The sequence below is a fragment of the Vespa crabro genome, chromosome 19, assembly GCF_910589235.1.
Source record: "Vespa crabro chromosome 19, iyVesCrab1.2, whole genome shotgun sequence".
In the NCBI taxonomy this organism is placed as follows: Eukaryota; Metazoa; Arthropoda; class Insecta; order Hymenoptera; family Vespidae; genus Vespa; species Vespa crabro.
Genome location: NC_060973.1, coordinates 1,435,001 through 1,460,000, shown reverse-complemented (window position 1 = coordinate 1,460,000; position 25,000 = coordinate 1,435,001). Strand labels below are relative to the sequence as shown.

The following is a 25,000-nucleotide window of genomic DNA, read 5'->3' as shown; positions in this document are numbered from 1 at the left end:
CACTCCCACTTCCACCGATCACGCTGTTCCCAGCACCGCCAGGTATACCTCCGGATACTGAACTCCCACCGGAAACTACCCCGATCGACGATGACGACGAGGACGAGGACGATGACGAAGAAGATATTGCCGATGACGAGGACGACGAACCACCGCTCGATAACGAAACCCCGCCGTTGCTCACCGAACCAATCGCTGATTCTAAACGTGCGACTGGTAGCGTAAACGCCATTAGCAATATCGATAAGAGTAGCGTCATTGTCCGGCTTGGTAACAACTTCGTCCGTCGAAGTGGTCTCATTGGTTTCGACCTTCGATTCATTCCCGCGTTGATCGCATCACTCCTGCCTGAAACAAAGATATTATTATTGAATTTTTAAACGAAAAAAAAAAAAAAAAAAAAAAAAAAAAAAAAAAAAGAAACAGGAAAGAAAAAGGGAAAAAAGAAAAGAAAAAGATAATCCAAGCACCGAGGGAAAACGAATTAAATAGATTCGTTTGATTTGATATCGGGAACATTCAATATCTCATTCACCAATGAAATACAAAGATTCTCACTGTTCGACGGATACAAATGCGATTTTGCGATCATAGAAATGAATATATCATATATTCGTCGAACATTTTGTGCGAGCTTATAAAAAGCACAATCATTTAAAATACTCATCATAAACGTTAATATACGATGATATAACTAATAACGAAAATTATTCAAGATATATTATTATTTCGAAATTTCGAACCAGAAGGAGCTCGAAGAAGGATTCGATCAATTTTACTCTTAGAGTATCATATCTAATCTTTAAGCTATTAAGATACCGATGATAGATGCCGTTGTTCGTGACCTTAACGATCGGAGCATACCGTGTTCAGGTGGCCCCGTACATAAATCAATGTCCAACCATAGATCGCCAGGCTAGATCCAGTGTTGTGCTTCGTATATAATAACGTGGACCAAACACGATTGGCACGCACCGTACTATAAGGGATTTACCATGAGATGAAAAAAAAGAGAAAGAAAGAGAGGGAGGGGGCGTGGGGAGGTAGGCAAGAAAAAGTGAAAAAAAAAACAGAAAGAGAGAGAGAGAGAGAGAGAGAGAGAGAGATAAAAAGTGCAGAGGGCAAAGGGTACACGGAAGAGGAGTGAGGAGAAGAACTCGAGAAGCAGTCACGGATCTTATAATAGTCGAGCCGCGGAAAACACGTGACCGGAGCGAAATGTTATTGTAGGAGTCAGTGTTAGTTTTACCGTTTGTTAACTGCTAGAAACCCCGAACCCGTTCCTCCTCCCCTAAGCTATTTATAAAACGCAACGGTTGCATCCCACGGTATACAACACCGTAAAAGTGTGCAGAGAAAAAGAAAGAGAAAGAGAGAGAGAGAGGACGACCAAGAAAGAGAGAATTTAAGGCACGAGCCACTACGTGTGTGGCTCGAGAAAGGATTGTGAACGGACGTGTCCTGAAGGATCGTTCCCCCTTCATAGAGGAAGAAGACAGGTCCTACGTGTCTCGACTTTACTAATTTTTTCTTTCCTCTCCTTCCCGCCCCCTCACTCTCTCTCTCTCTCTCTCTCTCTCTCTCTCTCTCTCTCTCTCTCTCTCTCTCTTTTCTACTTTTAAAAGAAAATGGTGAATTTTTCTAGATCTCTAAACTCTCTTTTAGCCTTACGAATGACTTTTCTCTTTAACGATGATAACTTTACAAGAAAGTAGAAAGAGAGTAATAGAGGAAGTAATAGACAGAATAATAGAGAAAGAGAGAGAGAGAGAGAGAGAGAGAAAGTAGTACAGAGAGAAAGATAGACGGAATACTACATATACTTTTATTCTTCATCTCTCTCTGTTCCTCTTTCGACACAGAACGAATCGTTTATCTCGAAATTTGCATCTTCTTCAGCCTCAACGAAAGGAAGCCACCAACCATGAGAGAGAGAGAGAAAGAGAGAAAGAGAGAGAGAGAGAGAGAGAAAGGCACAAAGAGAGATAGAAAGACAGAAAGAGAAAGAGTATTTTTCCGTCAGACTCTTTGTACCTTCGTATTTACAAATGTACACGAAGAGAAACTCTCTTTCTTCCCTCTTTTCCTCCTTCCCCTTTGCCTCTTGCTTCTTCTTTTCTACTTCTTCTTTTTCCATTAACGTAAAGGAAGGAAAGGGAGAAATTCGATATTCGTACTTATCGAATCGAAGGCCAACAAATTCAGTATTCAATCGATTCCACGTTGTTAAAGAACCCTACTTAAATCGAGAACCGACCAAAGTCCAATAGTATGTATGTATACGTACACACGTACACACACACACACACACACACACATATACACGCACGTATACACGTTTATATGTATATATCGAGTACACGAAAAGAAAAGAATAACTTATCGATATTACAATCCCTTTTACATTATCCTACTATTACGTCCACTTGACTTATTATTATTCATATCGTGAAAAATTTATCAGGGGAAAATTTAATCATCCGTATGAAGATCACCGTTTCATTGATCTCTCTTTCGTTTTTATCATCGTACTCCTTTCTAAAACACGATCTCTAATTGAGATAATTAAGACAGCTGTTTTTTTTCCACTTCAAACAAGACTTTCGATTGTTATTATATATACATATATATATATATATGTATACATATGTATTATATTATATGTACGTATGTAATAATCAAAAATTGTATATAATAATAAAAAAAAAAAAAAAAAAAGAAATAAATAAAATAATAATAATCAAAATAATATATTAATAATATCCCTACTATTTAATTAAATATCTACTTCGTTGAAAATTCATGATAGAATCAAATAATCATAAATATGAAAATATACAGATATAAATCGTATATAATCGATCATCGTACATACGCATTTTTATAATCGATCAAATATATACAATACATTTCTTTCTTTTGTTTATACGAATATTTGTTTAATCGATAAACAAATAAATATATTTGTATTATTTGTAAGTGAATAAAATACTTTTACTATACATATCATTATCGAGTATCGTTTGATCGAGTATATAAATGATATACCTGAGTTGATGGAAGATTGAGAAAGAGTTATAATAAAAAAAAATTTTTGTGAGCGATGCCAACTCGAAAAACGATGAGAAAGCAATTTACATACACAGATTCATACATATATACATATATGCATATTCCTCCTTCTCCTCCTCCTCCTCTTCCCCCCTTGTTACTCTCGATCGAACGTAATCATCTACAACTTTATATTCCGGACGTGACGTTTCACCTTTCTCTCTCTCTCTCTCTCTCTCTCTCTCTCTCTCTCTCTCTCTCTCTCTCTCTCTCTCTCTCTCTCTCTCTCTCTCTCTCTCTCTCTCTCTTGCTTGCTCGATTTCGTTTTCTTCTCATCCAAGTACTATAATTTCCCATTAGGGTGAATTTTTTCGTTGCCGTATCTCGCCGGTCGTGGCTTATTTTGTGGGACGAAGAGTAGGAGAAAGGGGGAGGAGGAGGAAGAGTAGAGATATGGCGCGCGAAAAGGAGAGCCGTTGAAATGAGAAGAGAAGGAAAAAAAATGGAGAGGAGAGAGAGAGAGAGAGAGAGAGAGAATGAGAACGAGAGGGACGTACTCTTGGCAATGAATCAGTTTTAAGGCCTCGCCCCTACGATGAATATGCTGCCAGCCGGTACTTGAATTATGATATACTTTTCTCGCGTGTAAATTCCACCCTTCCTCCTCTGGACCCCTCCTCCCTCCCACCGGTACACTTCCTCCCCACTCTACTTACCTCATCGTCCCACCTTTTAAAAACCTCCTCGACCCTCTTATCTCGCACCTTAAATGCTCGACTCTCTCTCTCTCTCTCTCTCTCTCTCTCTCTCTCTCTCTCTCTCTCTCTGTTGATGTTGAATATTATCTCCCGGTTAATTGCGACGCTCTTTTACGAACACACGTGAGAAGAGAAAGATCGGAAATACCTCATGACTACTTTTTCTTTCTTTCTATTTTTCTTTTTTTCTTTTCCCCTCTTTCTCTTTAATTCCCTTTTTTCTTCTTTTCCTTCTTCTTGTTTTTCTACGACTTCTCGACAAATCATATATGTTAATATTTATACATACATATATGTATGTATCTATGTCAATATAACTGCGTAGAAATATTCTATTTACTACTAGCCTAAATTACTCGATATATGGGCTGATATTATAAATAGAAACTTTAACTAAGTATACACGTCATAATTCAGATAAATGAATTCTTAATTAACGTGGGTTCTCTAATATCTTCTTCTTCTATTTTATATATATATATATATATATATATATATATATATATATATATGAGATAAAGAGCGAGAGAAAAAGAAAAGAAAGTGATATTTATAAATCGATTAATTTTTTCTTTTTTTTTATCTTTAAAGAATGATTAAGATACTCGATTAAAGTCCCCATCATGTCAGTTTACAAATTTCACGCGTCTTAATTATTTTAAAACTACCACGTATGTATGTGAGGACTAATGTCGACGACTCGAACGTTAGTCTTATTCACGGTCTGCCTTTGGTATAAGCCCGTATACGTCGTTCATATTCATTGTAGTACAGAAGGCTAAGCCCTGGGGTTATGATAAATCCTCTCATCCTCTCCGTCTCTCTCTCTCTCTTTCTCTCTATCTATCTATCTATTTCTCTTTCTCTCTCTCTCTCTCTCTCTCTCTCTCTCTCTCTCTCTCTCTCTCTCTCTCTCTCTCTCTCTCTCTCTCTCTCTCTCTCTCTCATTTATGCTCGAATCACTCGCAAGAGGCTTATACGGGCGTTCACGTAAAGATCCATACATATATATATATATATTATATATATATATATACAAGCAGAAAGAGATAGAGGGGTAGGAGGGGGAGGGGAATGATGAGAGATACATAGATACGTACTCGGTAATTTTCGCATGACATTTCCCAAGAGATTCGTCGATGTTGTTACCACTAAAATTACGCACACTTAATCGTTCACAAACTACAGATAGTTTAATTAACGTTAGAGATATAATTCCCACGAAATACGGATTACTAAGAACGGATATAATAATAATTAATCGTTGTTGAAATTCTACGAAGCGAAATAACGAGGAAATAAAAAAGAGATAACGCGCGAAAGAGGGTTGAGATTCGGGAGGGAGTGGGAGGTAAGTTGAAAGAGAAAGAGAAAGAGAGAGAGAGAGAGAGAAACATAGACATGTCCTCGCTAATTTTCGCCTGACATTTCCCAAGAGATTCATCGATGTTGTTACACCTAAAATTACACATATGTACAAACATTTAATCGTAGACAGTCTACAAATAGTATAATAAACCTTCCTGATATAATTATCTACTAAAATACGGATTATTTTCAAACGGATATCATCATAAATTAATCGTCGTCGAAAATTCGAAAGAACGTGAATGTGTAACGTGAAATAAAACGAGAGACGACGAATGAAAAAGGGTGAGAGAGAAAAAGAGAGACAGAAAGAGAGAGAGAGAGAGAGAGAGAGAGAGAGAGAGATACAGACAGACAGACATAGAGAGAATGAGAGAGAGAGAGAGAGAGAGGTGCTGTTTCTATTAATATTCCAAGTCCTCTCGCTCGCTCGAGACGCCTCCTCGAGACGTCTTCTCGAGTGCACGAGACGACGGGCGCGCGTTAATGCCTCCTCGAATGTCGCTAGGTTTTGAATCCTCTCTTTCTTTTTCTACTGGCAAGTGGTCAAGGCTGACCCTGAGGCACGTCACTCATCGTTGAGTCGACCTAGCCAGTACGTAACTTATAAAAGAGAGAAAAGAGAAAAAGAGAGAGATGAAATTGGATGCTTTCACGATACGTGACAGAGGAGAAAGAGAAAGAGAGAAAGAGAGAAAGAAAGAGAGACGAGGGTAGGTATAAATCAAAGCTACGAAAGAGAGAGAAAGAGAAAGAGAAAGAGAGAGAAAGAGAGCTGAGATTTATGGCGAAGTATGGATAAGGCACGCGTTATATTCCCCTCGTTAGTCGGCAAAACCAAGCAGCTATGTTCGTGATAGTGATAGCGATGTAGTGGTAGTGTAATGCTAGAGTGTATTAGAGAGTGGTTGGTTGGTTGGTTGGTTGGTTGGCTGGTTGGTTGGTTGGCTGGTTGGTTGGCTGGTTACTTGCTTGCTTGCTTGCTTGCTTGCTTGCTTGACGACGCTATAACGTTTTATATCAAATCGCGTGGCAACGACATTAATCAGCAAATTTCGAGACGTCACGATTCCTACATCGGTGGCAATGTAAGTTACTGTCATGTCTTTTCTCTCGTGATAGAGAAGAAAATCTTTTCCTTCCTTTTGAGATATCATTCTACTTTCTCTCTCTCTCTCTCTCTCTCTCTTTCTCTATCTCTATCTCTATCTCTCTTAATACGATAACAATCATGATACTCTTGACGAACCTAACAGAGTTAATATTAAAGAATTTAATCGCGACGAGATTGAATCCTTCAATCTTTCCTTTTCTTTTTTTGTTTCTTCTCTCTCTCTTTCTCTCTCACTTTCTGTTTCTCTTTTTGTTTTAAATCTTTAAGAATTAATGATAAAAAGAAAAAATAAAAAAGAAGAAGAAAAAGAGAGAAAGCACATACATACATGATTAATAATTAATTACTCGTTGATCAATTAATCAATCACATATACATGCTTTTTCATTATTTTATAATGAACACACTATAATATCGTATATATTAATATTTTATGATATTATCTTTTCGTTTGGGAATTAAATTAACTAAATAAAATATACAAATTCAAATGAGAATATGTATAAAAAGTATAAATATAGTCTTGTCGATCATGCTCGTCGCTTATCATCTAATTAGCAAGTTTCAAGAGTCCTTGTTGAATATACGTGACAAGGGTGATCATATGCTCGTTAAAAAGAGTATAATATATTATACAACATGTACATATATAAACGTATATTATATATATATATATATATATGTCTGTGTATACACATACACATATATATACATATACATACACACATATATATGGTGCGTATGTATATATATATATACTCGTCGAAACATTTAACAAGTGAGAGAGATAAAACTGAACACTGTTACGAGAGAAGAGAGTATCGAGAACTTTAAAGTAAAGTTTCGAACAAGCATCCCGTCATGGGATCCGTCGGTGAATGATGGATCGACCTGTCGCAAGAATTATGACAGATCGTTTGTGCCGGTCCTTGTTCCGAGCCGTGCCACAGGATGTACCAATCCCGTCGACTCGTATGACTTTTCTCTCGGAACTACGAAGCTAAACGCAAAATATATTCTATACTATATAAAACTATTCTAAAGAAAATTCGATAAATTAATTAATTTATGAATTAATTATAATTATTATTATTATTATTATTATTATTATTATTATTATTATTATTATTATTTCTTTGTTCTCAAATTCATTAAAAAAAAAAAAAAGAAAAAAAGAAAAACAATTGGTCACATCGAATTTGTTACTAAATTTATATATTTAATACTAATCACAGAACAGATCCAAAATATTTCTATTATTTAATTATTATTTATATTTTTATCATTATTATTGTTGTCGAATTTTAATAAGTTAATTATACATAAATATTTGCATTTTTCTTTAGAAACTGGCCAATCTCTCATTCGTGTTAAGGATACAAATTTACAATGTCTAGAAACGAAAGGGACGAGAGAGAGAGAGAGAGAGTGTGAGAGGAGAGACGTAACTTATTTAAAAAGAAATATCATTAAAAAAGATCCATTCGAAGAAATCGATTTTATCATCTTTCGTTTTTCTGTTCCTTCTTTTTTTTCTCTCTCTCTCTCTCTAACTCTCTTTTTCTTTTTGCGAGATTCGAATCGTTTTTAGCCACTGTCTGGCACTGCAGGACGTTTTTTGCATAAATTATTCTTGACGACGGGAGGTCCGTCGCCGGCTTCATCTTTTTCGATAGAGAAAATATTTACGTCCACGTCGTAGCAGTATATCACAGTCTAGAACCATATAGATACCACACATACATACATATATATATATATATATAGATAAATACATAGATAAATACATACGTAGTTACATACATACGTACTACGAGATGTATGTAACTACGTATGTATACATATATGTATAAAATGGCTTTGAAGAGAGCACGAGCAACAAGCACCACCATCACCATTGCCATTGCCATCGCCATCGCCATCGCCATCGCCATCGCCATCACCATCACCATCACCATTCACCATCACAACACCACTACCATCGGCAGAGGCAACGGCAGATAGTCGTTTCATTTTATATCGCTTCGCGTTTCTATTTAAACGAGCTGCAGGTAGGTAGGTAGGTAGGTAGGTAGGTAGGTAGGTAGGTAGTAAGATGGATTCGAGTCTCGCAAAGTGTATGCACGACGGGAGAGGAAGAGGAGAAGGAGAAGGAGGAGATGAAGAAGATGAGGAGAAAAGGGAGTAGAAATAGGAGGAGAAGAAAGAGAAGGAGGAGGAGGAGGAGGAGGAGAAGGATGAGAAGGATCTATCCTTTCCCACAAGTTTCTCCACCTACTTTTCTTCATCCTGCGAGAATACGCAAAGCGAAAAGTTCATAAAGGGAAGCAATTATTATACCAAAGGATAATATTTTCATTCTAAAGGAATTTCTTTCTCTATATTTGAGATCAAACGGATAAACGAAACTTTAATTCTTAATTTCTCTTTATATCTTCCGATTGATCTATCCGATCTGACGAAGAAGTTACGACACAATTAAGAAAGATAATATAATCCCAACCCCCTCACCCCTTTCTTCCGCAACACGCAAAATAAGTAGAAAATTTATTCTACATCATTCAAAGAAATATTTCTATTTGCAAATATATATCTTGTTAATAGAAAAAGAAAGAGATAAAGAAAAGAATCTCGTGTCGGATAAAGTCATGTATATCTTCTTTTTACCTTCGATAAAATTGTTATTTCTTTTTCTCTTTCCTTTTATTCAAATCTTTTTATCCTTTTCCATTTGTAAAAATAAAAAAAAAAAATATTTCGGATTGCATAATGATTCATCTGATTCTCTCTCTTTCTCTCACTCTCCCTTGTATCAGATGAAAAGAAACTCTACACAGGATACACAAACCCATATATATATATATATATATATATATATATATATATATATATTTCTCCTGTCGTTTTAACATTTTACACGAGAGGAAGATATATGGCGCTGGATCAACGAGATCGACGTTCCACGATCGAAGAAAGAAATGCGTTTCGCTCGCGGAACACGCTCTCGTGCATGGTCTTCGTCGATGAAAAATGTCAATCTGTTTCTTTCCTCGAGTAGGATCGATGGCCCACGGCAACGATCGATCTCTCTCTCTCTCTCTCTCTCTCTTTCACTCTTTTTCTTTCTTTCTTTCTCGAAACGGGTGTTGATTTTCTCATCGATCTTCCCGCGTCAATCATACAGGTAACTATCGAAGATAATTCCGTTAAGAATCATCGCCAAAAAATGTATATCGAAATTTTCTTTAAAAAACTAACTCGAAAAAAATCAATCCTTAAACAGACACACAGGTTTTTTTCGCGTGGAATTCGAAGGATTCGAAAAGTCATTTCGTGCTCGTAAGATCTTGTAAAAAATTTCGCGAGAGAAAGAAGAAAAAAAATGAAAAAAAAAAAAATGAAAGAAAAAACGAGAAAAAATCATAAAAGGTCTTGAATTAATCGGATCGTTTTGATAATGGTTACGAAGGAAATATGGTTGTGTGTAGTATCAATTTTGTTTTTTTTTCCTATTTCCGTACCTCTCTTCCTTACGTCTCGTTACAAGTAATTCAATATTACCTATCGTCGAAAAAAAAAAAAAAAATTCAAATGGATCTATTACTGGATTATACGCAACTAAAAAAAAAAAAACGAGATAGACGGTAAAAAAATCGATGTACCTTTAAATCGTGTCTACCAAAACAACTGATACGTAGTACTCAACGACGAGAGAATTCGTAATAGATACGACTAATTGGAAAGCTCTCTAAAATCGAATAATTTTCACGTATGTATTAATAATAATCTTCTCTCTCTCTCTCTCTCTTTCTCTATCTATTTCTTTCCCTTTCTCTCTTTTACTTCTTTTCGATCTCCAAAGCGTATCAGAGATTGAAAATCAAAGTACGAGATCAAAGTAAATTTCTTGTTCGCATAGGTAATTAAATCGTGGGATTTACTAAATAAAAGTGAAAAGCCATCGAGGGAACGACGAGTACACATTTTCGCTTATCAGGGAATTAATTCATTAATCTCTTTCTCTCTCTCTCTCTCTCTCTCTCTCTCTCATGCTATTTCTACGCATCCTCTCTATCATCCTATCTCTTTCCCCCCCCCCCTCTCTCTCTCTCTCTCCACCACGGCTGAATCGTACGTGTCACGTAAATTATAAATTTCGTGTCGATCGAAATACGCTTCTTCATTAATCGTGATTCAATTTATCAAGGTGACAGCGTAGCGCGCGTATCATCCCGTCAATGAAAATCCGCGCGATGTTCTCTATCTCTACCTCTCTCTACCTTTCTCTCTTCTACCTATCTCTTTCTCACTTACTCTCGTTTCATACTACGTATTTCAAAAGCCACGATGTACCGCAGCTTCCATACCGCACGTTCATCATTCGCGAGACAGCGTTGTCGTAATGCGGCCTCTCGCGCGTCGCGCAGATTTCAATTTATATGCCACTCGTCGGCTTTGTTGTTAGCGTGCAAGCTGATTCTCGCGACGGAATAAACGCACCGACGCGCTTTATCATCTCTCGTGTGTATATGTATGTATGTATGTGTGTGTGTGTATATATATATATATATATATGTAAATGTATATGTATATATATATAACATATAAATACACATGTATATGACAAGTCCTTTCATGCTGCTCGAGTTGGAGCATGACGAAACCAGTTCGAAATTTATCGGTGATATATAGTGCTACTGTACTTCCATCACACATTTGAATACTTTTAAAAGTGACTACTTTTTAAAACAATTTTTACTTTTTTTTCTTCTTCTTTTATTTTTTTTTCCTTTTCTTTTTTTTAATATCGATCCCTTTTTCACTCTTTCAAATCATCCATTCGTTATTATACCCGATTAATGAAACATTGAATTAGATTCAAAAAGGGAGATAAAAAAAAAAAAAAGGATAAAAATTAAAAATAAAAAAGAATACGTACAAAACAGGTATTTAAGTATTGAAGAATTATTCTTCTCGTTGATTATTTCTATTTTAATAAATATCAACGAACAAAAAGTATTATCAGTCAAGTATTAATCAACAAGTTTTTCATTAATTAAATTTATATATATATATATATATTAATGAAGACAAAAATTCATGCGTATATTTAACGTTACATTTATATTATTTGAAAATAGATTGGATAAAGTCTTTCATGTTTGAATCGAGTCACGGACTCCTCTTTCCCTCTCTCTCTCTCTCTCTATCTATCTATCTGTTTCTCTTTCTTTTTGTCTCTCGTATATGGAGTTAACAACGTGTAGGAAGGCACGGGAAGTTAATTTAATCGAAACGATTTATGGCACCATTTCGATGTAACAATGTCAAATATCGCGAATACCGCGCGAGTTAGGTATTTAAGTCACGTCGAGTTTCGTTTCAGAACGAAATGATCAAGTGTATATGATATTGTACCAAAAAGGAAAGAGAGAGATAGATAGATAGAGAGAGAGAGAGAGAGAGAGAGAGAGAGAGAGAGAGAGAGAGAGATAAATCAAAATACAAGAAATTAGTGATGACAGGATGAGTAGCATGACTACTCATCGTCTCGAAATCATTCTCGGGAATGCCTAACCGCTACTCAAACTCGAGCAAGTTCGTCGAAATTAGAACGATATACTCGTATATAAACGGAGCAAAATAAATTTTCCCTTGGCACTCGTCTGGATATTCCTGTTCAGGATGCAGACGACGGCATTGGTAAACGTAAAGACCGGAACAGGCCAAGCAAGTCTCGTGTTCTATATCGAGAAAATGAATTCCGATACGTTTCTTTATTTCGTTTAAACACGATCTAATTCATTTTATATTTAATCCATCTCATTTATAGATCATTCCTCATCGTTATCTTTTTAATATTTATACTTCTATATTCATAATAAGTAAATGTGTATAATAATAATAATAGTAATAGTAATAGTAATAATGAAGTACAATTTTTTTCTTTTTTCTTTTTTTTTTTTTAATTGATTGTGAATATTTTTGTATTAAATTATCTACATAAATATGTAATAATAAATACATAAATATTTAAACGATATATATATATATATATACATATATTAAAAACTTTATCATTACGAAATCAAAATATCGGGAGATAAAATGAAAAATAATATCGTAAATAAAAATGAATGGGATATCTTATTGATCATTACGACATAATTATAAATTCAAATTACTATAACAAGTATCTCTCATTGAATCATGCGATTATAAAAATCCTAATCGTGCGAGAAGAAATGTCAAAGAGGATTATATACGTCCGGGTGGTGTATAATTATTAATGAACGAAAAAAAAATTTCTATTGAAATGTCGTATAACGAAAAGGACCGTCCATCCGCGTCTGAGAGTTGCGCGTGAACTTATGTATAAATAAAACGTATACATATGTAAAACAGGGTGTTCGCACCTTGCGAACAACAAAAGGATCGATGGATGTTTCGCGAGGCCAGATGTCGCACGAGTCTTGTTAAAGCGACGAGTAAAAACGTGATAGAAATCTCGACGGTATAAAAAAAAAAAAAAAGAAAAAGAAAACAAAACAAAAGGAAAAAAAGAAAAAAAAAGAAAATAAAATAAAAAAAAAAAAAATACAAGGAATAAATAAAATGAAAAAAAAAAAAAATAAATAACTAAATAAAAGGGGAACACAAACTAGCTGGTTTTTGTTGTTGTTGTTGTTCTTTTCGTACGGTTGAGAAAATCCGTGGAAAAAAGAAAAAGAAGAAAAAGCAAAAAAAAAGAAAAAGCACGTCCGCGTTTTTCGGTTGGTGCGAGTTTACACGTTGTTCTCCTCCGTAACTTTGCACTGAGTGAAGTGACTCGTAGCTTGGCTTTTGTTCCACCGAGTTTACAACACAGTTTCCCTCCCGTCTCCGCGTCACGCGTCGAACATGTAACGTAAACGTACGAGGAGATAGAGGAAGAGATAGAGGTGGAGGTGGAGAGAGCAAAGGATCACTCGTTGTCACGCCTGAACCACCCTCTCTCTCTCTCTCTCTCTTTCTCTCTCCCTTTCTCTTATGCACTCTTTTGAAGCTCGATCTATCCATCCATCCATCCATCTCTCTTTCTCTCTCTCTCTTTCTCTTTCTCCCCATCTCTCTCTCTCTCTCTCTCTCTCTTTCCTTTTCACGCAACCTTTCTTCTCGCACGTGCTAATTAATTAGGAATGAATTATGGATTCGTGCGCTCGCTTAATTGGATTCGACGTTACGTTAGCAAAAAATGAAGTTAATATTGTGTAGATGTATGTGTGTGTGTGTGTGTGTGTTTGTCTGTCTGTCCATCTGTCTGTTTGTCTATCTGTCCTTCCTTCCTTCCATCGGTCTGTCTGTCTGTCTGTCTGTTTCTCTCTATCTTCTTGTTTGTCTTCTCTCTCTCTCTCTCTCTTTCTCTCTGTATGTATATATATATATATATATATATATATATATATATACACGTAGATGAGGTTTTCATTCCGTGACACCGACACCCATCACCTTTATCGTCGCTTCTTTTTTCCCCCTCATCGTTCTTCCACCGTCGATCCAGACGACACTGTCCAACAATATTTAATTCAATTAACCGATTGATTAACCGATTACATTCGGCTAATTCGTCGATCATGTCGAGTTTCAATCATTAATGAATTAATTCGTACGAATTGATATTTCGTAAATGTTACATAAAGTTTTAAAGAGAGAGAGAGAGAGAGAGAGAGAGAGAGAGAGAGAGAGAGAAAGAGAAATAACCAAATATCCTTTAATCTATCATCTCGTAATCGAAAAAAGATCTCTTATATATTTCTAATTACAAAATAAAATGAACAAACATAATTGGCATATGATTACAAACAACAATATATAGGATTTCTTTTTTTTTTTCTCTCTTTCGATTGAAATTTCTAAATAAGCGATAATATCTCTGCGAAACAAAGGGACAAAGGACAAGGATTGCGATGACGACGATGACGACGATGATGATGATAAAGATGATAAAAAAAAAAAAAAAAAGAAAAAAAAAATAAAACGAGACGAATAATTTTCCGCGATAGGATCGTCGAAGGGCACCCCATATACTCTAAGTTTCTTTACCTGCTCTTCTCGATCAAAGGGCATATACATATATACATATATATTTGCCCTTATACATATATACATACATAAATCCCTTACGGTTTCGTTAGAGAAGAGGAAGGGTCTAAAAAGAAAGCAAAACGAGTGGTAGCAGGCAGGATGACGTGAGGTGGTGCTACAAGACCAACGACTCGTTACCACGTTCGCTGTTTACTTTTCACGTGCAACCGGCTAGCTCTTTTTCTTTCCCTCTTTCTCTCACACACACACACATAGGCACACACAGACACACACTATCTCCCTCTCTCTATTTTTTTTTGCTTTTTTCTTCTCTTTTTAAAAGGAGCTTGGAAGATCGAGGCAGGTATACGAAGAAGAAGAGAAAGAAGAAGAGTCTACGAGTTCGAAGGAAAGGGATTCTGTTGAGGAGGAGAGACTGTAAATCATTCTATCTCTCTTTCTCTCTTTCTTTCTTGAAGGATGACGCATCTGAAGGAAAAGGGAGGAGATGCAAAGATGAAACCAAAGAAAAAAAAGAGAGAGAGAGAGAGAGAAGGGACTCAAGAGCATGCTCGTTATACCTTCCGTTCTCTTAGCTTCTTTAGATCCACAACGATCCTCCTCTGTCGTCCAGTTTGACCTTGAACTCTACTACTACTACTATTACTACTACTATACTACTACTACTATTACTATTAGTATCAAGGGTGAAGAACGCGTTGCATATATCGACCTCTCTCTTATTTATCGCTTCGATGCTAAAGTATAAAAGAAGAAGATAGATAGAGATATAGAGATATAGAGAGAAAGAGAGACAGACAGACAGACAGAGAGAATAATCTAGAGACTTTTTAAGTAGCCGCCGATGAAAAGACAAGAAAGGTGTCCTCCACATGTGCCACTAATTAAGATCTCGATGAAGCAGGATTTATGTTCACGGGATATGAGTTCTCTTAATGAGAGGGACTAGGGTGATAAACTGCCAGTGAGTTACGTGTTTTACAAGCTCTTTAAACGGCACACTGTTGTCGCTTTAATTATCTTTCGTGTGCATCGAGCCGAAACGGTAGTGACGCGTAATAAGATCGAGTGAACGATTGGACTTTTTCTTTTATTTTTTGTATTCTCTTTTTTTTTTTTTTTTTTTTTTTTTTTTTTTTTTTTTTTTTTTAATATCATTTTCAGTAAGAAAGAAATATATCACGATTTAATTCCCTTCAAATGTATATACTTCTCTTATCTTTCCCTTGTTTTTTTCTTCCTTTTTTCTTTTTTTTTTTTTTTTTTTTACCTTTCGTATCTATCCCATGCAACTTTTTTCTTTCTTTCTTTTCTCTTTTAATCGTCACGTTTTAATTAAACCTAATGGCAAAAAAAAAAAAAAAACAAAGGAAAAAAAAGAAAAGAATCAGAAAAACAAATATAATTTCTTTTCCGTAAATAATATCATTTTTATTTGATAACTATTCATAGATATTCCGAGGGTTATCGTTATTAATATTTAATATTTTAATGGAAATACAATTAGAAATGGATTTTTTTTTTTTTTATGTTAAAAAGAGAAAGAAAGAAAAAAAAAGAAAAAGAAGAAGAAAGAAAAAGCTTATCATTTTTAAACGAAAAGAGAAGGAGTATGTGTGTATGCGAGAAAAAGAGAGAGAGAGAGAGAGAGAGAGAGAGAAAGAGATGGAGAAAGAGAGAGAGAGAGAGAGAGAGAGAGAGAGAGAGAGAGAGAGAGAGAGAGAGAGAGTGATATATCTGACGTTATCTTTCTCTCCCTCGCATGTACGATAAATCGTCGGGTTAGAGAGAAAGTCAACGTACGACGGCGCTACTGTGAATAAACGACGAAGAGAAAACGAGAGAGAAAAAGAGAGAGAGAGAGAGAGAGAGAGAGAGAGAGAGAGAGAGAGAGAGAGAGAGAGAGAGAGAGAGAGATAGATAGAAGAGAAGCAGAGAAGAGAAGGAAAAGGAGCCGCGTGGGAAGAGAGCTTCCCGTGAGACAAATTGGTCAAGTTATCGACAGGATCCGAGTTCGTCGTTTCTCCAATCGTTTCCTGCGTGCAAAGATACGCGCGATATCCAAAAATAGTAGCAGCCATTCGACAAAGTCCTTCTATTAAGGACTAAGAACTCTACGATGCGACAACTGCACGTATTATATACGTGCATATACATATATATATATATATATATATACATATATGTATGTGTGTGTGTGTTTTTATATCAACTAATGTACAAGAATAGATTGACAATAACTTCTTCGACCTTTTTACTTTTTGCCTTTTTTTTCTTGTCTCTCTCTCTCTCTCTCTCTCTCTCTCTCTCTCTCTCTCTCTCTCTCTCTCTCTTTAATTTTATTTTTAAAACGATAAGATATAACATTCGAATAATCTCGTCGTTCTATTTTATACGAATATTGTAATATTTAAATGTTCTCGTGGATTCGTTTTACATTTTAATCTGCGCATAAGGGGAAATGAAAAATAAAAAAAAAAAAAAAAGGAAAAGAAAACAAAAGATAGAGAAAAAAATATGAATATTCTGAAAGACCGAAAGAGTCATTGGATTGTATACATTATTAATTGATTGATTTCATATTAAAAAAAATATATATATATATATATATCCGGGTAGTGTTTTATATTAAAAATATTATCTCGCAATATATTTCTTTTATCTTTTATTCTTTTTTCTATCATCTTTTATTGTTTTATTCTCTCTTTTTTTTTTTTTCTTTCTTTTTTTGATTACATATTTCCATATAAAAATTATATTCTCTTTTTTTCTTCTTTCTCTCTCTCTCTCTCTTTCGCTGAATAGAATAATATCTTAGGAGAATTTTACGTAAAAGGAAATACGCGAATTCTACGACGATTCGAAGCACTACAAAATTCCTCGTCCACTTTTCCTTTTCCGTATGTACATTGCACAACACAAACGAGTAAAGGCAACGCCTCTTACGAAATCCTGTTTCCTTTTTATCTGCACGATGCCCGAAGTACATATACAACACATACTGTTCGAACGTTTATTCGACACAACACTAACTGTACCATAATTGTATAAAAATTGTATATTTCTTTTTTCCATCTTACATTATTTGTTAATCGAAGATATAATATCGTGAAAAATTAAAAGAAAAGAAAATTTATAACTAACATCCCTATATTATAACTTATGAGGATGATTAAAAATAATTTTAAGTGATTTTAAATAAATAACATTCAAGTGAATAATTTTGGGAATTTTAAATAATTTTGCGTATATAAATGAAAAAAAAAGAAAAAAAGAAAGAAAGAAAAAAGAAAAAAGAAGAAAAGAAAAACAGAAGAAAAAAAAGAGATACACATATTGAGAGTTCAAAAAGTTACACGACGAAAACGAAAAGTACTACGAATGAACGAGTATTATTATAAGGGAGAAATAAAAATAAAAAGATAATGTGAAAAACGAAAAGAAATGAAGAAATAAGGAAAGAAGAAAAAAGGAAAAAAAGAAAAAAAGAACAGAAAGAAAGAAGAGAGAGAAAAAAAAGACGAGCAAGCTTCCTTACTTGACGCGTCTCAAAGAAAATTATACAGTAAAGTACTTACTACACGCGGAATACCCTGACCGAGATATGACAAGAATACAAGCTGGTTGAAGACGTGATCGTGCAAGTCAATAGCTCGACACACAATCTCATCTAGTAGAAAAGATGTACACGCTGCTCCTAAGATCTTTCAGTATATAGTAAATACCTGCATATGTATTTACTTACGTTGATCGAAAAAAATAAAAAAATAAAAAAAAAGAAAAAAAAAAAGAAAAAGAAAAAAAAGAAATGAAAAAGAAGAAGCTCGTTCAACGAGTCACGCAAGTACGTCATTATTTTGTTGTTTCTTTAAGGAAATACTTGTTTCTTTCTTTCTTTTTATTCTCTCTTTTTTTTTCTTTTTTTTTTCGAAATCCTCATGCAATTTCTTTGAAAAGTATGTGCGTGTTAAATGACTACCACCCTCACCCCTTTGTACACGTATATACATTTGTACATGTGTATGTGTGTGTGTGTGTGTGAAATGAAAAAGAAGAGAATGATTTATTTCGTAGAGAAATTTTAAACGTTTCTATTATCACTGTAAGTTTGCTTTGCTTTACGAGATAAGGATTAATTGAAGACGAACGAAGTTTTTTTCTGAGATTGCAAAGATGAAAAAAGAGAAATAGATAGATAGATAGATAGATAGAGAGAGAGAGAGAGAGAGAGAGAGAGAGAGAGAGAGAGAGAGAGAGAGAAAGAAAGAAAGAGAAAAGGAAAATGATGGAAGGTTAAGAATAAACGCGAGGTCATCCTCTCTTTCTCTTTCTCTTTTTTTTCTTTTCTTTCTTTTTCGTACTTTTCTACTATTCTTACGATTTGGAACACGAGGAAAAGTTTAATTAAGACTCGGTTACGTCGATCTTATTTCTTCGTAGTGTGGTCCCTCCTTTCTTCCACTGCACCATTTTATGGACCAGACTAAGAAAAAGAGAAGAAAAAAAGAGAGAGAGAGAGAGAGAGAAAGATAAAGTGAGAAAGAGAAGTGTGCACACTTTCAATTACACGGTAAATAACGTCAGCCGATTGCTTCTTTTCCCCCTGGGTACGAACTTTTAGTTTCACCGACTTATAACCATACTTCCTTTCACGAGTTTTCCCAACAAAATTTTTTTCCTTTAACCCCGGACGCTCTCTTTCGGGGGTTGGAGTGGTGGTGAAGGCTTTCTTATTCTCTTTTTTTTTTTTTTTTTTTTCGATTTTACTCGTCGATCCTTGACCGATTATTTTTTTTCTCTCTTATATAAGAAATTACATTATTCCTCGACTATTAGAAACTTCAAAATCGTATTAAGAAATATTAAACTTTCTTCATTATAGTCTTTCATTAGTATACGGAAAATTCGATTACTACGCAGGGATTATTATTACGTATTATATCATTATTATTATTATTATTACTATTATTATTATTGTTGTTGTTTTTGTTGTTGTTATTGTTATCGTTAATAATAATTATCGAGATAATAAAGTGAAACTCGTTCGAAACTTCCAAGCATTTTAAAACTTGTTAATAATTTGCATATTATAATACATTTATGTGTGTGTGTAAGTATGTATGTATATATATATATATATATATATATATATATATATATATATATATATTTGCAAAGGAGATTATTAAATTTCATGTAAATTAGTTGAGCGACATTAAACGTCACTGTTGCAAAATAATGAAATATCTATTTTAAACATATATATTGTACGTGTGTATACGTGTCTATACATATATATATATATTCAAAAATGATAAAAATAAAAGTGAAAAAAATCATTCGGCAGTCATTCGTCTCATTAAAAATCACTATTCTATCTATGTACATACAGGAATGGGCCAAAAAAGAGTACTTGAGTCATTTTAAAAACATGAATCATCCACACTCTTCAAGCACTTTATACGATAATTCATTTCATTTGTAAAAAAAACTATGGAAAATCTTTTTTACCGATCTGAAAAGAAAAAAAAAAAAAGAAAAAGAAAAAGAAAACAAAGAAAAAACTTGGAAGAAAAATATACAATTGATTTCTTTTTTTTTTTTAATTACATCACCTAACTCAAAATCACTTACTTTTGGTCCACCCCATATCTCAATCAATCGATCAATATATATATATATATATATATATATATATATATATATATATATATATATATATATATATGCATATACCCGTCGATATATTAAACATTTTATTGAAAACAAGACAAAACAAAAAATAAAAACAAAAATATGGGGGCTTTGGTGGAGGGGGGAGGGAAAGAAGAGAAAGAGAAAGAAAAAGAAAAAGAGTGTAAAGCGACTCGATCTTGATTGAAGACGATTCTCCTGCGGCGAATCAAAGGTGAAACGAAATACCCTTCCAGGAATCGTACTCGACGAGGAGGACTTTGTGCCAGGAACATGATCGGCAAAGAAGCGGCGGCTGGCGCGGCTAGTAAGTAACAGGCGCGTGTCGGCGTACATACGTACACGCTCGACTTACTCAGTTGCCGTCTTTTCTTCGGCATCTTTGTCGGTATCTTCTTTTAACAGTTAAATTTTCCAATTACGTTCTTTGCGCGCCCGCCTTTTCGTTGACTTTTTTCTTCCTATCCTCCTCCTCTTTCTTCTTCCTCTTCTTCTTCTTCTTCTTCTTTCATTCATTCATTCATTCTTTAATTCTTTCCTTTTTTTTCTCTCTCTTTCTTTTTCTTTTATTTTTTTAACAGCAAAAAAACAAAAGTTTTCTCCGAAAATAAGAAACCCGTTAAATGAAACTTAATAACCGTCCATGTTATTTATTTATCATCCCGCTGATGAACAAAGAGAGATTTTAAAAAGAAAAACGAATATAAAAGGAGAAGTGTACCCTTTTAAAAAATTCATCTCACACATTTAATATGTTTTTTAAAGAAACGGCGCAAGCGCTTTCTACAATGATTTTTTGTTTTTTTTTTTTTTTTTTTTATAACCACCCCTCCCTCCCTTTTTCCCCTTTTCGCCCCCACCTTTTTCTCTTTCTTTTTCTTCTTTCTTTTTCTTCTTTCTTTTTAACTTGCATATATCATTCGAAAAAAAATTTTTTGCACGGAATTGTAATATCCCAATGTAAAGGGATAAAGAGGGGTGAAGAAGAGGGAGGGAGGGAAGAAATGTTTATATTCTATATTATACAATTATATTCGCGTAATCCCTTAAAACACCGTAGCACTTAATCTTAGAATCCAAATTTATAATACTAATCTAATTGTTGTTCGATCGTTGTAATTAATTTAATAATTCATTCGATATATCTGTTTATAATTTTGCACAAAATAAATCACACAGAGAAACAAACACACATACAGACAGTATCCATATATATATATATATATATAGATAGATAAAATCAATGAGACAAAAATTTTTCAAATTATTATTATTATTATTATTATTATTATTATTATTATTATTATTACTGAATTGATTTAGTAAATTTCATCTCATGAAGAGTTTGTGAGTATTTCCTCGTCGACTGGTTGCCGATATGGCCATCGACCCAAAACCAACAACGCTAACTTCCCAACGGGCTAAACTTTGAGAATGAGAGGATCCAACCAAAAGAGAGAGAGAAAGAGAGAGAGAGAGAGAGAGAGAGAGAGAGAGAGAGAGAGAGAGAGAGGATACGTTCCGTGCTTCTTCTTCAACATTGAGAAACTTGCTGATGAGAGTTTATGACTTTCGCGGGTGATTCGATTTGCTCTAAAGGACTCTAAGGGATTTGCTTGCTTTGTCCTCAACCGCCCTCTCACCTTATTCCCTATTGCCACGAACACATTTTACCATTTGAAAAGTTACAATGATTTTACTAGAGAATTATTCATCGTTATGTTATCTACGAAAGGACTAAGGGAGGGATTTTCTCGAATGAAAAATCGATTTAAAATGACGTGAAATTAAACGTAAGAAAAGGAGAAAAAAAAAAGCAGAAAAAAAAGAAAGATGCAAAAAAAAACAAGCAGTTAAAAAAAAAGATCGTCGGAATATATATATATATATATATATATATTGAATCAAAAGTGATAAATTATATCATATTCATCACGATCAATCGATCTAAATTCCCTTTTTCGTAAGTAATCGAACGATTTAATTTCCATGGAATTCATGTCTAAAATATAATATTAATATATATTAATAATGATATATAAATTATAATATTAATTTTATATATATATATATATAATTATTTGATTTATGCGGACTTTCGAATGAACGAAGTCATTTGTAATCCACGTAACGAGGAACGAAATGAAGAAGAGAGAAGAAAAAGGCAAAAAAAAACCCACGAAAAGAAAAAAAAAGAAGAAAGGGGGTGAGAGAAAAAGTGAGAGAGAGAGAGAGAAAGATAGAGATACGAAGTAGACGATGAATAAAAAAAAATGTCTTTGATATCTTTACGAAGAGAGAAAAGGGTTCAAGAAAAGAAAGGTGTGAGAGAAGATTTCTGATGATCTCTCTTTCTCTCTCTCTCTTTCTCGCGACGTGCACGATGCTTTATACAAATATTCCAAGGACGATTTCACGAATCCATTAACAACTCTCTCTCTCTCTCTCTCTCTCTTTCTCTCTTTCTGTCTGTGTGTGCGTATGTTTCTCTTTCTTATTACTTTCGTCGAGCTTTATAAATCGTACGAATTATGCGAAATTACGTAATTGAAGAGATGAAAAGTGGGCCTCCTCATTGAGAATTACATGGAACGCAGAAAACGCGTGCGTGGGAGTTCCTTTCCATTGTATTAGTAATAATATTTCATACATAAGGAACGCGAACGTCGTGTACCGTGAAAAACCTTGAACGCAATTCCGACATCATGCTGGCACGTAAGTATATATGTAAGTATGTACATACAGATTTTGCCTTGGAATTAATCTACGTTCGATACTTATGTACATACAGATAAATGGATGAAGAAAGAGAAAAAAGAAAGTGTGTGTGTGTGTGTTTGTGTGTGTGTGCAAACAGCAGGCAAACTCCGAAAGGATTTCTAATTCTAATTTTGGCATCTTTGTTAAAGTAACTTTTCCTAAATAAGTTCAAACATTCCGATTTACTAAAGCGTCATTCGTAATGATGTTTCTTTATATAGGAGGGTGGAAAATGGAACGTAGCAAATAGATCCTTTCGATGTTTCAAAAATGTCACCCGCAAAAGAAAAAATCTTAATTGCACTATACTAAATCGAGATATAGACACCATTTCGAAATTATTTTCCGAAAATAGAATAACGAACTGAAAAAACAAAAAAAAAAAAAAAATAAAAAGAACAAGAACAAGAAAAAGAAATCATACATTTCGTAGATCTTATTTCTCGAAAGGACGAGGAAAAAAAAAACAGGAGATAAAAAGAAAAAGAACAATCGATGAGGGAAGAAAAAAAAGAAGATGAAAAAACCAAGAACGTAGGGAAAAACAAAAAACAAAAGCGAGAAGAATTAAAAGGTAAAAAAAAAAAAAAAAAGGAAGAGGAAAGAGAAAAAAATTGATCTAAAAAAAAAAAAAAAAGAAAACAGGAACAAAAATAAAAAAATCAAAACAACATAAAAAAAAGAGGGGTAAAAGAAAGAAAAAAGAGGGTGTGAAAGAAGAAACGTCGAGACGGTTTTCATCGTCGAAGGTTAATCCTTCGCGTTTTCTGTAGGCACCCCGTCGACCATTGTGTGATACACGTTACACCGCTTGCGGGCTAGTACGTGTACACTTGCAACAATACACACACACACACACACACACACAGTGAGAGAGAGAGAGAGAGAGAGAGAGAAATAGAAAAGATAGTCATATACTTCCGCGTGTACAAACACGAGTTACATATATACATAGTAGAATCTAACAGTAGACACATGCATACATACATACATCATACATATATAGAGAAAAAGAAAAATAAAAAGAGAGAGAGAGAGAAAGAGTAAAACTCTACTACTCGCGAGACTCTTCTCTTCGAAGTTCTCTCAACAAGTTCCGCGTATAGTAGACGTTAACGGGTTTCACCTGCTCGACAGAGAGAGAGAGAGAGAGAGGGGTGGGGGAGAGAGAGTCAAAGACAAAGGAACAGTGTCATGTTCGCTTCTTCTCGCTTCTCTGTTTACCGGCCTACCTACCTACCTACCTACCTACCTACCCTGCTGCAGTGGCAGCAGTCGTTGTTGCTACTGCAGCAGCCTTCGAAGAAGAGTTAAAGGTGAAAAAAGAGAAAGATAAAGAGAAAGAGAAAGAAAATTCTATTGACGCGATATGAAAAGCGCTTTACAAGAAGAGAAGAGAAGAGAAGAGAAGAGAAGAGGTGATGGCGATGACGATGACGATGATGACGACGATGACGACGACGTCACAACGATGACAACGTGACGGAACGTGAGTGAGTGAGTGAGTGAGTGAGTGAGTAAGTAAGAAAGAATGAGAGATGTAAAAAAGAGATGAGAGAGAGAGAGAGAGAAAGAGAGAGAGAGATGGAGAGAGAAAAGAATAGGGGAGGCAAGAAGAGTCCCATGGTGCGAGATACGTTCAGCAAGCAAGTTTCTCCATAGTACAACGAGGAGGAATATTGTTTCAGGTTGGCATAATGCTGGCTCGTTAAAAAATAATTCATTTAACCACAATGCACCTTTTCTTTCTTCCTTTCTTTCTTTCTTTCTATCTTTCTCTTTTTCTATCTTTCTTCTTTCTTCTCTTTCTTTTCCTCGATTCATAGAGATGTATACATACATACATACATATATTACATGTATAGCGGAAGGTGTGAGAGGTGCACAGTAAGGCCGTGCATATATGCTTCTCAACCCTCTTTCTTTTTTTCATATACCCCTTTCGTTATATATATATATATATATATATATATATATCATCTCTCTTTTCCTCTTATTCCTCATTGACACGCGTACGAACTAATACACGTACACATACGCACACACATACACACATATATATATATATATATATATATATATATAAGCACACGATACGTTTCATCTATCTCTATTTCTCTCTCTCTCTCTCTTTCGCTACTCTTACAACATATTCACCAACATATGT

At 34.5% G+C, this 25,000-nt stretch overlaps 1 protein-coding gene across 13 annotated transcripts in view; it reads right to left on the bottom strand.

Annotated features, from left to right (window-relative positions):
- LOC124430779 (frizzled-2) overlaps nt 1-25,000 on the bottom strand; it is a 129,060-nt gene that overhangs the window by 6,864 nt on the left and 97,196 nt on the right. For 12 of the 13 annotated variants that reach the window (XR_006943843.1, XM_046977788.1, XM_046977789.1 and 9 more), the window contains one exon: nt 1-348. This exon is cut by the window's left edge. Coding sequence is in view for 12 of the 13 variants with exons in the window: in XM_046977788.1 (XP_046833744.1) it covers nt 1-348 (348 nt within the window). In the remaining variant the exon portion in view is untranslated. Of the gene's footprint in view, nt 349-20,424; nt 20,428-22,322; nt 22,328-25,000 lie in introns of those variants that run through there. The other variant, XM_046977799.1, reaches the window with a different exon arrangement.